This window comes from Mustela nivalis (genome assembly GCF_964662115.1).
Source record: "Mustela nivalis genome assembly, chromosome: 3".
NCBI classification, from domain to species: domain Eukaryota; kingdom Metazoa; phylum Chordata; class Mammalia; order Carnivora; family Mustelidae; genus Mustela; species Mustela nivalis.
In genome coordinates, this window is record NC_139022.1 from 48,980,810 (window position 1) to 48,997,756 (window position 16,947).

Consider the following 16,947-nt stretch of genomic DNA (forward strand, 5'->3'; position numbering starts at 1 on the left):
AAAGACAATTCTTTATATTTGAATAGAGCTTTAGAGATCTCAATGTGCTTTCACATAAATTATCTCACTTACTGAACCACAATTTTTTGACACATTCAAGACCCCTCTGATAATCTTTTTTTTTTTAATATTAGAAAATTGAGACATAAACAGATCTGGGACATTTACCCAGGTTCCCATTTTAAGCTGGGTTAATGACAGCTAAATTCTTCTCTCACCTAAGGACATTTCCAGTATTGCTTTTCCAAACCATTATTTAAGTACATAGAAAATAGACTTATTGTGGTGATCATTTCACAATATATACAAACATCAAATCATTATGTCATACACCTAAAACTAATACAGTGTTATATGCTAATTAGCCTCAATAAAAAAATTTAACCTTAATGTGACAACGCTGCCTATTGCCTACCTCATATTGTCTGCTCCTTTCAGAAATAAACCTCAGTTTTGTTCAAGATGGCAAAATGTTCAGTAAACATTGCTCCTCAAAATGGAAATGCTCTATAACTTGTGTGGTGAATCTGATAACCACTACACTATGGAAACCGGCCGCGTTCTATATCTCGTGATTACACAGATGTATGCAATTTGTCAAAGGTCATAGATCTGTGAACATTAAATGTGTGAATTTCATTGTATGTAAATTATATCTTAATATATTTGACTTAAAATATGAATCCCCTGGGGAGCGTGGGTGGCTCAGTGGGTTAAAGCTTCAGCCTTCCGCTCAGGTCATGATCCCAGGGTCCTGGGATCAAGCCCCACATCAGGCTCTCTGCTCAGCAGGGAGTCTGCTTCCTCCTCTCTCTGTGTGTGTGCCTCTCTGCCTACTTGTGATCCCTGCCTATCGAATAAAAAATTAAATCTTTTTTAAAAAATATTAATCCCCATACACCCTTGAAGTTTGGAATAGCCATAAATGTAGATTTAGTCAATAATAAAAATAATACAAGTAGTACAAATAATACAAATGGAAATGTATTATGAAAGGTTTTTTTTTTTAATTTTTTTATTTTTTATAAACATATATTTTTATCCCCAGGGGTACAGGTCTGTGAATCACCAGGTTTACACACTTCACAGCACTGACCAAAGCACATACCCTCCCCAATGTCCATAATCCCACCCCCTTCTCCCAAACCCCCTCCCCCCAGCAACCCTCAGTTTGTTTTGTGAGATTAAGAGTCACTTATGGTTTGTCTCCCTCCCAATCCCATCTTGTTTCATTGATTCTTCTCCTACCCACTTAAGCCTCCATGTTGCATCACCACTTCCTCATATCAGGGAGATCATATGATAGTTGTCTTTCTCTGCTTGACTTATTTCGCTAAGCATGATACGCTCTAGTTCCATCCATGTTGTCGCAAATGGCAAGATTTCATTTCTTTTGATGGCTTCATAGTATTCCATTGTGTATATATACCACATCTTCTTGATCCATTCATTTGTTGATGGACATCTAGGCTCTTTCCATAGTTTGGCTATTGTGGACATTGCTGCTATAAACATTCGGGTGCATGTGCCCCTTTGGATCACTACATTTGTATCTTTAGGGTAAATACCCAATAGTGCAATTGCTGGGTCATAGGGCAGTTCTATTTTCAACATTTTGAGGAACCTCCATGCTGTTTTCCAGAGTGGCTGCACCAGCTTGCATTCCCACCAACAGTGTAGGAGGGTTCCCCTTTCTCCACATCCTCGCCAGCATCTGTCATTTCCTGACTTGTTGATTTTAGCCATTCTGACTGGTGTGAGATGATATCTCATTGTGGTTTTGATTTGTATTTCCCTGATGCCGAGTGATATGGAGCACTTTCTCATGTGTCTGTTGGCCATCTGGATGTCTTCTTTGCAGAAATGTCTGTTCATGTCCTCTGCCCATTTCTTGATTGGATACTATATGTGGAAAACCCAAAAGACTCCACTCCAAAACTTCTAGAACTTATACAGAAATTCAGTAAAGTGTCAGAATATAAAATCAATGCACAGAAATCAGTTGCATTTCTCTACACCAACAGCAAGACAGAAGAAAGAGATATTAAGGAGTCAATCCCATTTACAATTGCATCCAAAACCATAAGATACCTAGGAATAAACCTAACCAAAGAGACACAGAATCTATACTCAGAAAACTATAAAGTACTCATGAAAGAAATTGAGGAAGACACAAAGAAATGGAAAAATGTTCCATGCTCCTGGATTGGAAGAATAAATATTGTGAAAATGTCTATGCTACCTAAAGCAATCTACACATTTAATGCAATTCCTATCAAAGTACCATCCATCTTTTTCAAAGAAATGGAACAAATAATGCTAAAATTTATATGGAACCAGAAAAGACCTCGAATAGCCAAAGGGATATTGAAAAAGAAAGCCAACGTTGGTGGCATCACAATTCCAAACTTCAAGCTCTATTACAAAGCTGTCATCATCAAGACAGCATGGTACTGTCTTGATGTACCATATATAGCAAAACCTATATATGGTACACATAGATCAATGGAACAGAATAGAGAGCCCAGAAATAGACCCTCAAATCTATGGTCAACTAATCTTCGACAAAGCAGGAAAGAATATCCAATGGAAAAAAGACAGCCTCTTCAATAAATGGTGCTGGGAAAATTGGACAGCCACATGCAGAAAAATGAAATTGGACCATTTCCTTACACCACACACAAAAATAGACTCAAAATGGATGAAGGACCTCAATGTGCGAAAGGAATCCATCAAAATCCTTGAGGAGAACACAGGCAGCAACCTCTTCGACCTCTGCCGCAGCAACATCTTCCTAGGAACAACGCAAAAGGCAAGGGAAGCAAGGGCAAAAATGAACTATTGGGATTTCATCAAGATCAAAAGCTTTTGCACAGCAAAGGAAACAGTTAACAAAATCAAAAGACAACTGACAGAATGGGAGAAGATATTTTCAAAGGACATATCAGATAAAGGACTAGTGTCCAGAATCTATAAAGAACTTAGCAAACTCAACACCGAAAGGTTTTTTTCTAATAATTCTATTATTTTTCTAATTAAGAAAGAAATGAAATTTAAATAACAGGTAATTTTTTTCATCTTTTCCCTCCCACTTGGAAAACATACATGATGCCAGAGGGTAGAGCAGCAATCTTGCAACAAGATGATGGAAGTCCAATACCACCAATGGAAGAAAAGGAAGCTAGAAGGAGCTTTGGTCTTGATTTTCTTAAGATTCTGTGTATCAGTTGTGTACAGCTTGTTATGGGCAATAATTAGTACCCTATTTGGTAATGCAACTGTAGTTAGGTTACTGTTACAGGCAGAAGAATTGAATCCTGATAGACTCAACATGACATTTACAAGCATGAACATAAAAGTCAGAAAAATTAATTTATGTTTATAAAAAATAAAAAATTTTTTTAAAAAGTCAGAAAAATTAGAGATGGAATCTTAGCTCTGCCACTAATTAGGTATATGACTTAGGGCAATTTGCATAGTCTACCTCAGTTTGAATCTACTCATCTTTAAGTAAATATAGCAAAACCTATATTTCAGAGACTATCACAAGATTTAAGTAAAATGCTCTATGTGAAATGGCTAGGTTCAAAATGCTGACCTGAATCGAATTACAAAAAGACTATTTCTTCAAAGTCAAAGGATATGAATTTGATAACTTTTCTCTATGAAGTCCTAGAGTGACTGAGGTCCAGATGCCCTCAGAGGTGAATGACTAGTGAGTCATTCTCGGAGTACCTCTCACCCCACTTCACAATAAGGACAAGTAAAGGAGAGTATAGGAGTATAGTCTCAGAGTTTACAGAACTTCCTTGCCCCTGAATATACCTATTGATTTTGGTTTTTCTGTTCTCTTTTTAGTCTGGAAAATTTTAACTAACACAGGGCACTCTCACTAGAATATGGATGAAAAAAGATTCATTTGTGTCGTCCTCCTGTGGTAGAAAAATGCTTCAACACAAATACACTATTTTCAATCACTTCCTACTGATCATAAAATTTTCTGAAGTGAAAGTACCTTTGCTAAAAATAAAATAGAAACACCAATACTTAGATATTAAAGTTTGTTAAAATTCAAAACTGAAAACCAATACACACAGAAAGATAAGAAGTTAATTAGGTTAGAAATTTTGCACTAGCTTCTTTGTCAACTCACTACAGTACAAATCTCAATTATTAGTAGATTGACTTGGTTTTACAGTGCCATGAAATTAAACATGTATAAAGTAATTTTCAAATATTATAAAACTTCCCCTAATTTTATAAATAAAGAAACCAGAGCAGAGGTTTACTGGCTTGTCCAAAGTGTCACAGTTACTTGATTCATTTTACTTTAAGAAAAATTTTTTTCACTTTTTTTTTTTATCACCCATTGACCTTTCTTTTTTTTTTAATTTTTTATTTTTTATAAACATATATTTTTATCCCCAGGGGTACAGGTCTGTGAATCACCAGGTTTACACACTTCACAGCACTCACCAAAGCACATACCCTCCCCAATGTCCATAATCCCACCCCCTTCTAATGTGAACCACTTCATACAGGTAAACGGTACCAGATCCTGGGCTGGACCTCAGCAAGCCTTCCTCTGGCCCACTGTCCCTTCTACACTAATATAAATCAGCTAAAATATGGAAAATAAATAAATATATAGATGATAGACCAACTAAAATATAATAAGAGCTTCATAAAAAACTACTGACATATCCGACTATCTACACAGCCTTATAAAAAGGTTAGGAACATCAGCAATCAAGACAGTTTTCCTATGGTTCTCCCTACTCCTCTACAACGATTTCTTCAATGGCCAAATTGCAATTTTAGAAGACAGAATTAAGATGTCTCCAGGTCACAACGCTTACACAACTGAAATACAGTCTTTCAATAGACACCTCAGAAAACACTAACAATGTCAAAATACACACAACCCTAAAAATGAAAGACCGAGAATAAAAGAGAAGTCACTAAGAGCAGCAACTGATAGGGAATTTCCACAAACCATGAAGTTGGTGGAGCTGGGCTGAACGGCAGCAAGGAGTACCCACATTCCATTTCATGAAATACAGCAGCCTCGTGTCTCCAACAAAAGTTAAAAGGGGGAAAAAAAAAATGATCTCGACTATCTAGGGTGTTTTTCAGAGCTTTAGAAAAAAGTAAAGCCAGTCCCTTACTTTGGAGGACTGACTTTGTAAGGAGCCAGGTTATTATTTCTGTGCTCCTTCCTCATCTCTCTCATCTGGCAACTTCCACATGACACAAAGGGTAGAAAACCATGCTGTGGCAATTGGTGTGTAGGAGGCAGGGAGGAGGAGGAGTCCTATAATGGGAACACTGGGGGGGCATTTTCTCCTCAAAAGTAAAATATCAAAGAGTAGGAAGAATACAGGAAGGTCGCTGATGATAGTGCATGTTGAGCGTTTGAGCGTCACAGCATTTAATAACGCTGTTATGAATGCTGTGAATACAAACCTCTTGCTTTAAAATACCGAGTTTTTTAAAGATTTCTCCTAGGTCATGAGGTAAGTAAAATAGAAAATGGAGACTGTGAAAGCAAGGACTGAAGAGAATACCAATCTGAATATTTGGAGAGGATCATAGCTCTGAAAATTATTTCTTATAGGGACCAAAAGATATTTTTAGAGACTCTTAAGTGCCTTGAATAAAGCTGAATGAGAGAAAAAGACAATGAAAAGCCTCAATACTGAGATGAAAGGTAGTATGGTAAGGAAACGAGAGACTGAAAAGAGATTAAAATACAAAAATATAATTCAAATCCTTGATGAGGAAGTTAACTGCAAAAGTTGCTCGGAAGGAAGAAAACTGGCAAACTAAGACCCAGTACTAATTCCCACCGAGACAACCAGGTATGCTTGGGTGGCTCAGTGGGTTAACATCTGACTCTGGATTTCAGCTCAGGTCATGGTCTCAGGGTCAAGGGATCAAGCCCCGCCTGGGCTTCTGTCCTCATCAGGGAGTCTGTTTGAGACTCTCTCTGTCTCCCTCTGCCCCTCCCCCAACTCAAGCACTAAATAGATTAATAAATAAAATCTTTTTTTTTTTTTTTAAGAAAGAAACAAACAACCAGAGAAACAGAATCAAGGGCGGAAACCTGTAGTACTACAAAAAAGAAAAAAGAAAGAAAAGAAAAGGAATTTTAAAGATTTTAAAGTTACGAAGAAAATGGAATTTAAATGAAGGAAAACCTTCCCAATGACAAGAAGCCAAAAATTAAAATTTAGTGCAGGCATATATGGGTTTTCCACTTTAATGTGATGTATAATCCAAGCAAGAGAAACAGGAGCTGTGCACTGAGCATGTGAACGATGAATAATCAATGGAAGGCCTTCAGGAAACACAGAGCCATCACCACCTCATTTGTGCACAGCTGCACATAGCAGGGCTTTTCTCAGGGTAAAGTGGAGGATTTGCCTCAACAGCTTCGTAAGCTGGCCCATGAGACAAGAGAGGATGCCTTTTATATCCTGGCTGCCAAATCACAAAGAAGTTCCTAAAAAATTCCGGATTGAAGATAAAATAGGAAAAGAAAAAAGTAAACTGGTTTTGAACATCTAATCATAAGTTAGGAAATAGCATAGCAACATTTAGAGATTTAAAGTGGGAATGAGGGGGAAAAAAAAACAACAACAAAACTGTGAGCCCAGAGGCCTATTTCCAGACAAAATGGACAAAATGTACAGTACACTTTTCAGGGGGAAATAAATAGTGACAAACGTTATTCTCAGCATAGAGTTGTACATAAGCAAGAAATCACTTAATGAAATAGGGAGCCTATGTCCATACTTAGAATTTACTCAAACCAAGCAAGAAATGAATAGTATTTCAAGTTTAGGAATGGGAAATCCTAGTGGTAAAAGGCTGACAGTGAGTAGGAAAAATAGATAAAATTTAATAATTCAAAATAATTTCAGAAATATGACCCTTAAAATATTGATATATTGATATATATAGATATATTGATAAAATATTGATATATATAGATATATAATTTATCCTTTAAGGAGGGGATATAACATTTTAAATAGTGATTTAACCTTTTGTTATCAGAAACTCCAGAGTATATTAACATACGAGGAAGTATGTTAAGGGAGGGTTAATTCAAATAAAGCAAGCTCAATCTTCATGCACGTGAGGAGGGCAGGCAGGATTTCATTCTTGATTTTGGCCATTTATGAAAACTACTTTGAAGAATGTATTTCTCTTGCCATTGTCTGATTTTTGATACTCAGAAAAAATGGACTACCTGTGAATCTAGTCTTTAGTGTGTCTGCTAAAAGTCGCTCTGTCTCCTGCTGGCAGAGCTTCATTCTCAGAGCTCCAGGGATAACAGAGGGCAAGAACGAAGGCCTGGCGGGTTGGACAAGCCAGGAACGCAGCTTCACCAGAGAAGGCACCGGTGGATCACGAACTATCACCTCCATCCATTCCTATCAGGCACTTCATCTGTTTGGTTTATTGGCAGTCATGAGTCCTAACCTAGTAGCAGGACCTTTCGGTCTTTGTTTTTGCTCCTTTTGCTCTTTTCTGATCATGGCAAGTTATGAGACCCTGATGTAACCCGTGTCATGCCAAAATAGTTCTTATTAAATAATTTTAAGCCAGAGAGTGGTATAATCACATTTAGGTTGTAACCCTGGCAGCAGAGTATGACAGACTATGGAAAGGAAAACTTAAGGCAAAGAGACCCGTTAAAAAGCTCCAAGAGTCATGAGACGATAGGGGCCTAAACCAAGGTTGTGACAGAGACGGTAGAGAGCAGGGGAACAGTTCCGAAATGTAGCTGTTAGGGTGTGTAGTTTGGTTAACTTGAGGAGATGTGTGCCAGGTATGAAGATCGAAATTCAGTAGGTAGAAGCCTCTCTAGGAAAAAAAAAACAATTCAGATCTGAACTCGTAGGACAAGAGGTAATAGGGGAGACTCCGTATATAACAAGTGTTTTTATTACTTATCTCATTTAAATCGTTCAAAAAGCTCTCTGAAGTGGCTAGTGTAATTATTTATCTGCTAACCAGACACTGTTCATGGGGCTAAGCAACTCATTCAAAATTAGACAAGTAGCAAGAGAGAGGACTAAAACTCAGGTCCTCTGACTTGAGGTTGAATGCTTTTTTACTGTACCATAACCTAGCAAGGCATAATTATATATTTACCCTTGCTGGAGACTGAAGCCCAGAGGATCACAGGATACATTTAAAAATCCAGTAAAGAAGTCTGAAAAGTAAGGACTTACACGGCCATCTCAGCTCATGAAGGAGGAGGGCTAATGACAAAAAAGGTGTTTGAATGGTTTGGGTTAGACTGTCACTTGAACATTATAATTACTGGGGTTCAGGAGATAAGCAATGTCGGTATCCGTGATCTAGACAGAAAGTAAGGCCTTGCTGCCTATAGAAGGCAGTTAATTCCTTGCCTGATTCATTTCAATGCAAACACAAATACTATACCTCTGGAAACCACTTGCCATGTCCATATAATTTTAAATTGTCAAGCTTTTTTGGAATACATTCATGGAGCGCATTAAGTCAGCTATTTTGCTTTGGGAGATATAATTTTATATGTTATACTGCTCTACTGAAATGCCATACTGCATTTCTCAGCAGTCTTCATTGGCTAATAATTCAATTATAAACACAATTCATTATTTTCATGTTAGATTAGAAAGCCTTTTGCCCTGGCTTGAGCTATCTTCCCAGAGCAAATGGGGCAGTTTATAAAAGGCCAAACCACAGGGTGGAGCATTGAGAGTATGAAGCATCATATAAAATTTAACCATATTAAATGGAAATCCGCCTTACAGCAAGCTGGTTATCAGCAGCTCAGGGCAGCTAAACTTCCCAGATAAAGGCTGGTGCATGACAGCTGGGAGGGGCTCATGTAGTAGTCCCTTTTTCTCTATTTCTTCACCCTGTTTTATAATTCATTGTCTTTAGTGCATTTCCTCTGCAGGGTCCCAGTATAGCGTGCTTATTTTAAATAAATTATTTAATAAATTTATTTTTTCCCTGTCCCCTAGTGAGCAGAGGTTGCTCTATCTCTGTGATGCCTTCCCTGAGTCCTTTGTGGATTCTGGGCCGGCTCTTTTCAGGCTCAGCTGAAACCACTTGCTTCTATTTCTTTCTTTTTCTAGGGTATAATTTTTATAAAGGGGGTTATAAGAAGCAAGGCAGAGATTTATGGGATGAATTACCTACTGATAGATAACATCAGAAATGGGCAGATGAGAACCACTCACTTACATGGGCACAAGCAATTTTTGCCAGTATTAATCAAATGTCTTCTGATCAATCAGTTGGATGGTCTCCTCTCTGCATTTTAAATCTCTGAACATTGATTCATCATTATGGTAACTTTACTGATATGCATGGAAAACAAAATTGTTCAGGTTACTCCTCTTAATAGTCACTTGGCATTGAATCTCAACTACTACACCAAATTTATCTTCTACCAAGTGTCACAGCTCCAAAGCTATCTGGTCCAGCAAATCCTGACAAAGTCTCAATTTACTATCAAGGTCTGATGCCTCAATATTTCTATTTCATTCTAAATTCACTGTTCATTTTCTTAATTTTTTACATGTACCCAGCCTTTGGCGTATATAAGACCAACATTCAAGTTTACCCAGAAATGGAAAGCATTTCTGGTTTGATTTTGATAATTACATCACAGTTTGTTTTGTTTTATCTGGAATAGTGACTTCTGGATAGCTATATAGATTATTCCATAAATGACTTAAATACTTTACAAGAAGAAAAATTAATTCTTTAATATTTGGTATAACATCATCATTACAACAGAAAAATTGACTAGCAGAAATTAGGCAAATTGCGAACTTAAAAATTAACCTTTTAATATCAATGCATTATTTTTGTTTATTAGACTCATCACTTTTTTAAAAAGAAATATTGAAACCTCTTTAAAAAAAACAGTAAATATAAGAAACAGACTAAAATTATTTGGCAGGTTTTTTTTTTTTAAGCAATTACCTTTTCCTTTTGATTTGATTTGATTTATTTATTTATTTATTTATTCATTAGAGATTTTATTTATTTATTTGACAGACAGAGATCACAAGTAGGCAGAGAGGCAGGCAGGGGTGGGGGGAGAGCAGGCTCCCCCCTGAGCAGAAAGCCCGATGCGGGGCTTGATCCCAGGACCCTGGGATCATGACCTGAGCCGAAGGCAGAGACCTCAACCCACTGAGCTACCCAAGCGCCCCTTCATTTTTATTTTAAATCGTCACTGCTTTTTTAGTTTATTACCCCTCTGTTCATTCAGCATTGTCTAAACACTGCCATCCCCTCCCTCACTTGATTTCCACCACGTCTTCCCAGTAAATGAGAAGTCAGTATTTAGTGACAAGATGCCTCAAAACTGTTATCCCCTTACTTATACAGCCAGAATGATAGTGGGATAAGGTACTGAAGCATGCTATACTGGGACCCTAAAAATCTCGCTGCACTCACTAGTAACCTAATAAATGGGGCCTCAGTTTCTCCATTTGCAAAGTCAGAATAGTTTGGTATGATCTCCAATGGCCCCAAATCTGTAAATACTAAGTTTGAAAATAACTACCTTAAAGACTGTTAAATAGCAAAAGTCAAGCAAGTAAATTTGACATTCTAATTGGCTTTATTAAACGATTCCTGAATCAGGCGCACCTGGGTGGCTCAGTGGGTTAAAGCCTCTGCCTTGGGCTTAGGCCATGGTCTCAGGGTCCTGGGACTGAGTCCCGCATAGGGCTCTCTGCTCCGCAGGGAGCCTGCTTCCTCCTTTCTCTCTCTGTCTGCCTCTCTGCCTACTTGTGATCTCTGTCAACTAAATAAATAAATAAATATCTTAAAAAAAAAAAAAAAAAAAAAAAGATTCCTGAATCAGGCAGCACCCCATCTATTGAGTAGAGAGTAGTTCCAAGGAGTTGGAAGGTTTTTATAGAGGGAGGGTCATTGGGGCAAGAAAGTTGTTAACAAAAAAAAAGGATTATTCTAGGTGAGGCTGCTTTCTAGGGGAAAAGCAAGGTGTCATCATGCAGATGATCTCATCTTTTAAGGAGGAAGGAGAGGGTCCAAATGGTAGACTCATTGGTGTAGACTGAAAAATTTCTAGCTGACCTTTTTAAGACAAAATTTCTGGGGGAGGTTGAAACTACAAATAGATTATGTATATTACACACTAGTTTGGGAACTTGGGGCAAGTGACATTTTGGGCCTGTGGCTGGTTGGTTGGTTGGTTGGTTGAACAAGACAATCCATTAACAAACTAAATCAATGTTGATGCAGTACAGTAAAACTGAAATTTGGTTAAAGAAATAATTCCTTGACTTTTAGAATTAGCTAATCTTAATAAGCCACTTTTACTATCTCAGTATTTCTTTAAACTTGCTTATTTGGTAACTCTTAGAGTACTTTGAAAATAAACTTGACAGTCATGTAATACATATTTTTATATGTTAAAATGCAATTTCCCTTATTTTTTAAATCAAGGTAGAGTCTTTCAAGAGCTAAATTAGTTCTACACTCTTTTGAAAACTAAATTGTATCTATGAATCCCCTACAACTTATTTTCTATGGTAAGAGTGGTCTGAAATCTTCATGACTTTCAGAATAACCAAATTTGCACCAGTGAGAATCTCTAATTTTTGTCATATTTATCAGCTCTCTATTAATATATGCTTATTAGAATTATATTCTATTAGTATTGTAATTTTCCCATTTAAAAATATTACCCTTAGTTTTAAAACTTAAAAGAATCACAATCTTTGTTAGCTACAATACTGAATATATTTCTCCCATCACAGGACAAGACAGAATAAATTCTTGATGAAATGTCTTCTGAACTAGGCTATTTCTAGGAAATTAAGCAATCTCTAAGCCATCCTCCAGAAATCTTTACTTGATCTAGAATCCCAAAAACTTCAAATTAAACTAGGAAAACACCTTTCCTTCATAAGGAGTTCTCTAGATTCTTAGAATTTATATATACAAAGGACTTTGGTTAGTGTGGGCAGCCAGAGGCTTAAAAACAGGAACTAATTTTAATAAAACTATATGACTATTGAATTTGCAACTTGGCTATGGCATGACAGATTTGTTATTACTATTACTATTACTATTACTATTACTATTACTATTACTATTATTACTATCATTAGTATTATTATTACCATTAGCATTGGAAGAGGAATTAAGAATTCTGATTATCCTAAAATACTGAACAGGGATATCTCCTCTGATTACTCTCTTCAGAAATATTCCTTTAAAATTCTTCTCCCTTCCATTGAATGTTATTTCTTCATTGGTAGTAATATAAGACTTCTTTTTCCTTCTCAAATTAATATAGGTACAGGAGGAAACTGACATTTATCAGTCAAGATTTATTTTTGTTACACTTTACAAGTAAGGCATAAAGAAACAGAATCTCAATGTATTTCCTCCAAGGACAATAAACTGTACCTCACTGATGTTGTTCAACAACTTTAAAAAATAAGGGATGTTTTAAATGGGGGGAGGTACTTCTTATCAATAACAAATTTCATTTGATAAAGATAAATTAAGCAATACATGCATGCAATCTAGCAAAAAAGAGAGAGAGAGAGAGAGAGGACCAATTTACTGATGAAATGAACTAATGCAAAATATATAAATTGCCCATGCATTTGGAACTGAGATAATAAATTATTTTCATAGTCAACTAAGGTGTGATTAACATTTTAGAACAAAGGTTATTTAACATTTAAACACAAAGGTTTCTCCATGAATTACTTTGGATTTATAGAATCCCTCTTACCAGCATTTCTTTTGAAGCTGCACTTTATGAGAGATGAGATGCTCAAGCACCTTATTCAGCTGAGGACTATTCTTCTGAACACATGACCAGGCAGCAACACAGTGCCAGAGCAGGTGGTTAACTTCATATCCTCCCTGATTAAGCTGCAAATGTTCCTGGAAATAAAACATAAAAATATATCTGGAAATGAGCTATTTGACTTGAATAAACATGAAAATAAACTTAAAATATTCAAATGAAAATGCATTATTTTCTTAAACTTCATGTTACACCAAACAGAGCAACTTACTTAAGTATATTTTTGTAAATATATATATAGTGTCAGGGAAGAAAAATAATTTTCCATCTACCCTTCCAGGTTCTTGGCTGAGACCTTTGCACCCCCTGTAATAAGAGACAGATTAACAGGAGAAAATCAAACATAAGTTTAATAACATGTATACCTCCTGTACGCATGGGAGACACCCAGGAATACTTTTCAAAATGGCCCAAGACATTATCTTATATAACTTCTCTAGCTAAAGACAAAAGGGGGGGGGTGCACAGTCATGGATGTTAATAGGAAAAGCCTAGCAAACAAGGGTAAGGTTGTGATGCAGAATTTGTCATTGCCTTCTCCACTGAGAAGAGCTTCTAGAGATTTAGAGTCATCCTTCTCTTAGTACAGAGGGAGACACCCAAAGGAATGGACACCTCTCTTAAAATGTAAATATCTCTTACAAAAAGGGTAACTTTTACTCAGTTTTCACAGCTTCTCCTATGTCTATGATTTCTTAAAAATAATCAGCCCAAAATAATCCTTATGCCAAAGAGTCCTATTTGGGGGCAGCAAATTTTGATTCCCTTTGATTGTTAACCTGGACCTAATGTCTTAATTGCTTTTCACACGAGCCTTGAAGAATGGGATGCATTTTAGCTGTTCAGAGATAGCTTTTTGAGCTTCACCCTTGTTTTCAATCATCTGGGGGATGGTTGACATTATCATAAAAGAACCTCTCAACACAAATGTGCAACTTAGATAATAGGATATGAATCATAGGATAATGCTTCTAATTTTAAAGAACCTGTGTCTCAATCTAACCCAATCTTAGTAACCATGTACAACTGTAGTGTAGCACAAAATGTCCCATATTTAGATGACTTTGGCTTCCCGAGTACTTAAAGCATTAGAAGATGAGACTGCTAGTCACACTTGAATGTAAACTCTGTGTATTTCCTAGATTTCAGAAAACTACTTGTAATTTAGGACAGATGCAGCTATTTAGTAAAGGGTCCACCACATTTCAGTTGACCTTAATCCACTATCTCCAAAAAACTAAGTTGTTATTTTCATGGGACAACTGTACTCAGCAAATTCAGCTCTGCTAGTGAGCAACATACAGAGTGGAAAACTCAATCCAGTGTTCTGGCTCTGAAAGCCACAGAGCTAATTAAAGTGCACCATTTGTCAAAGTCAATGGAAAACTTGTGTCTGGATCAGCTTTAAAGGATATTAAAAGATGAAATGGGTTCTAGCACCAGGGAAAAGAAATTTCCTATTCTTAAATAGAACCAACACCCATACTGTGTGTATCCTAACATGTATATCCTACAGAATTCTTTATCTTTTCAGCAATTTTATGGCAGCACTTGGAAAACAAATTAAATGCGTGTGCTTTTACTCCAATGCTGATATGCATACTAAAAACAAAGTATTTTGCGGTGGTCAAAATATGCTGTCACAGACCTTTTAGCATTACCGGAGAATGAGGACTATAGGAATAAATCCTCAAATCCTCCAATGTGGCATGTCAGTAACAAAGAAAGGAGGGGGATGAATACAGATGTATTGTTTGTACTCCCATTTTCCTCTCTGATTCTTCGTGTCTTCTCCCAGTAGGTGAGAGAGATAGGTACTGAATGGGTAAGTACTCAACTGAACTGGAAAGGCTGGCTTAGGCCAAGCTATACTGAAGAAATTGAGCTGAAACTGGCGAACAATGTTCAAACATGTAATCAAGCACTGAATTAGTTATCTGAACCAGAAATATTAGCTGCACTGTGGCTACACTACCTTTTAAATTCTTTCTATTGTGTGGGAATGAGAGGAGAAAACAGAGAACAATAAATCTGATAGGCTAAAATCTGTTATAATCCCCTCACAGAATCAGAGGTATAGAGCTGAAATAGAATTTAGAAAAGATTGAAACTATGCTCTTTGTTCTTCATGGAAAAAGGCACAGACTTAGTGACTTGTCCCACACTAAGCAGAAATTATTTTTTTTTAATTTTTAAAAATTTATTTATTTGAGAGAGAAAGAGCTCAAGACCGAGGGACAGAGTGGGACCAGGGTGGGCAGAAACAGACAGAAATGGACAAGACAACTCTGTGTCATGGGGCTCTATGACCTAAGCCAAAACCAAGAGGCAACACTTAACTAACTGAGCCACCCAGGCACCCTAAGCAAATACATTCTTCTCATGTGTTGACATTTTGCCCCTTCCAGCTCAGGCGAAGTTGTACAGCAGGAACCTTCCTCTTCCTTGTAGCCTTTGTACAGAAAGAGTGATAAGAACATAGATTTCTTTCTTTTGCTTTTTAGATAGCATCTTCTTTTTTAAAAAATATAATTTCAGAGGTAGAATTTAGTGATTCATCTGCTGCAAACACCACCACTCATTACTTCAAGTACCCTCCTTGATGTCCATTACACAATTACCCAATCCCTCTAGCCAGCTCCCCTTCAGCAACCCTCAGTTTGTTTCCTATAGTTAAAAGTATCTTACGGTTTGCCTCCCTCTCTGTTTTCACCTTACTTTATTTTTCCATCCCTTCCCCTCCGTTCATCTGTTTTTTTCTTAACTTCCACATATGAGTGAAATCATATGGTATTTGTCTTTCTCTGACTTATTTCATTTAGCCTAATACCTTCTAGTTCCATCCATGTTGTTGCAAGTGCCAAGATTTCATTATTGCCAAGTAATAGCTTTTTGATGGCTGAGTAATATTCCACTGTAGTTACATAAAATGAACATTAGGGCTCTTTCGATAGTTTGACTACTGTGGACATTGCTGCTTTAAACATTGGGGTTCGTGTGCCCCTCTGAGTTGGTACATTTGTACCCTTTGGATAAATAACTAGAAGTGCAATTGCTGGGTTGTAGAGCAGCTCTATTAAATTTTTTGAGGAAGCTCCATACTGTTTTCCAGAGTGGCTGCCCCAGTTGGCATTCCCACCAACAGTGTAAGAGGATTCCCCTTTCTCCACATCCTTGCCAACATCTGTTGTTCCCTGAGTTGTTAATTTTAGCCATTCTGACCCATACAAGATGGTATCTCATTGCGGTTTTGATTTGTACATCCTTGATGCTAAGTGAGGTTGAGTATTTTTTTCATGTGTCTGTCGGCCATTCATATGTCTTCTTCAGGAAAGTGTTTGCTGCTCTGCTTTCTTTTGGAGTATATGTGAGAGAAGGAAATACATATGACCCAGAGATTAAAGTTTGTTTTTTGAGATATATCAGCCTATAATGTATGTGAACAATTATATGGCTCACTGTAGATCTATTTGCATAATACCTAGTTTATTACATACCAAGGAATTCCATGATTGGGACAGTTTAATGTTGATCACTAATATCCAAATCAGAAATTAAAAAACGATTTTTCACATACTAGGGATTGTTTTATTTCCTCAATTCTGAACCATTTAAAAACACTTCAGTAGACTTTAATGGCATTTTAAATGTTATTACATATGAGTTATGGAAGCATCAAGTATTACAATTGCTGTCATCAATAGCCTGTACTTTATGCACTTTCCTTTTAATACAAATATAGTATCTTAAAATACTCATTTATAAGTTAATCTAAATTACATTATTATTTCCAATTATACAGCTGAGATGAAATCTATAAGAAAAAAGGTATTATGACATTACTCTATTACTCTATTTAAAGGTATTATGACATTACTCTAGTGGTGTATATTGATGTCTCACTACTAATACTATTAACTGATGTCCAGGAAATGTGCATATGGTTTAGTGTTTGTGCTATTTGAACCTTTTGCCCTACCCCCCACCACCAGCTAACCTCATCTTCAACAATGTTACAGTATTGGCAAGCACAATTACTTATAATCATATCAATATTATCTGACTCATTA

General features: G+C 36.6%; 1 protein-coding gene across 1 annotated transcript in view; it reads right to left on the reverse strand.

The window, feature by feature from the left end:
* The window catches only part of TMEM232 (transmembrane protein 232), a 292,765-nt gene that overhangs the window by 237,885 nt on the left and 37,933 nt on the right, over positions 1-16,947 (reverse strand). Inside the window, exon 9 of the mRNA XM_082723721.1 lies at positions 12,800-12,954. Within this exon, the coding sequence (XP_082579847.1) occupies positions 12,800-12,954 (155 nt within the window). The remainder of the gene's footprint in view (positions 1-12,799; positions 12,955-16,947) is intronic.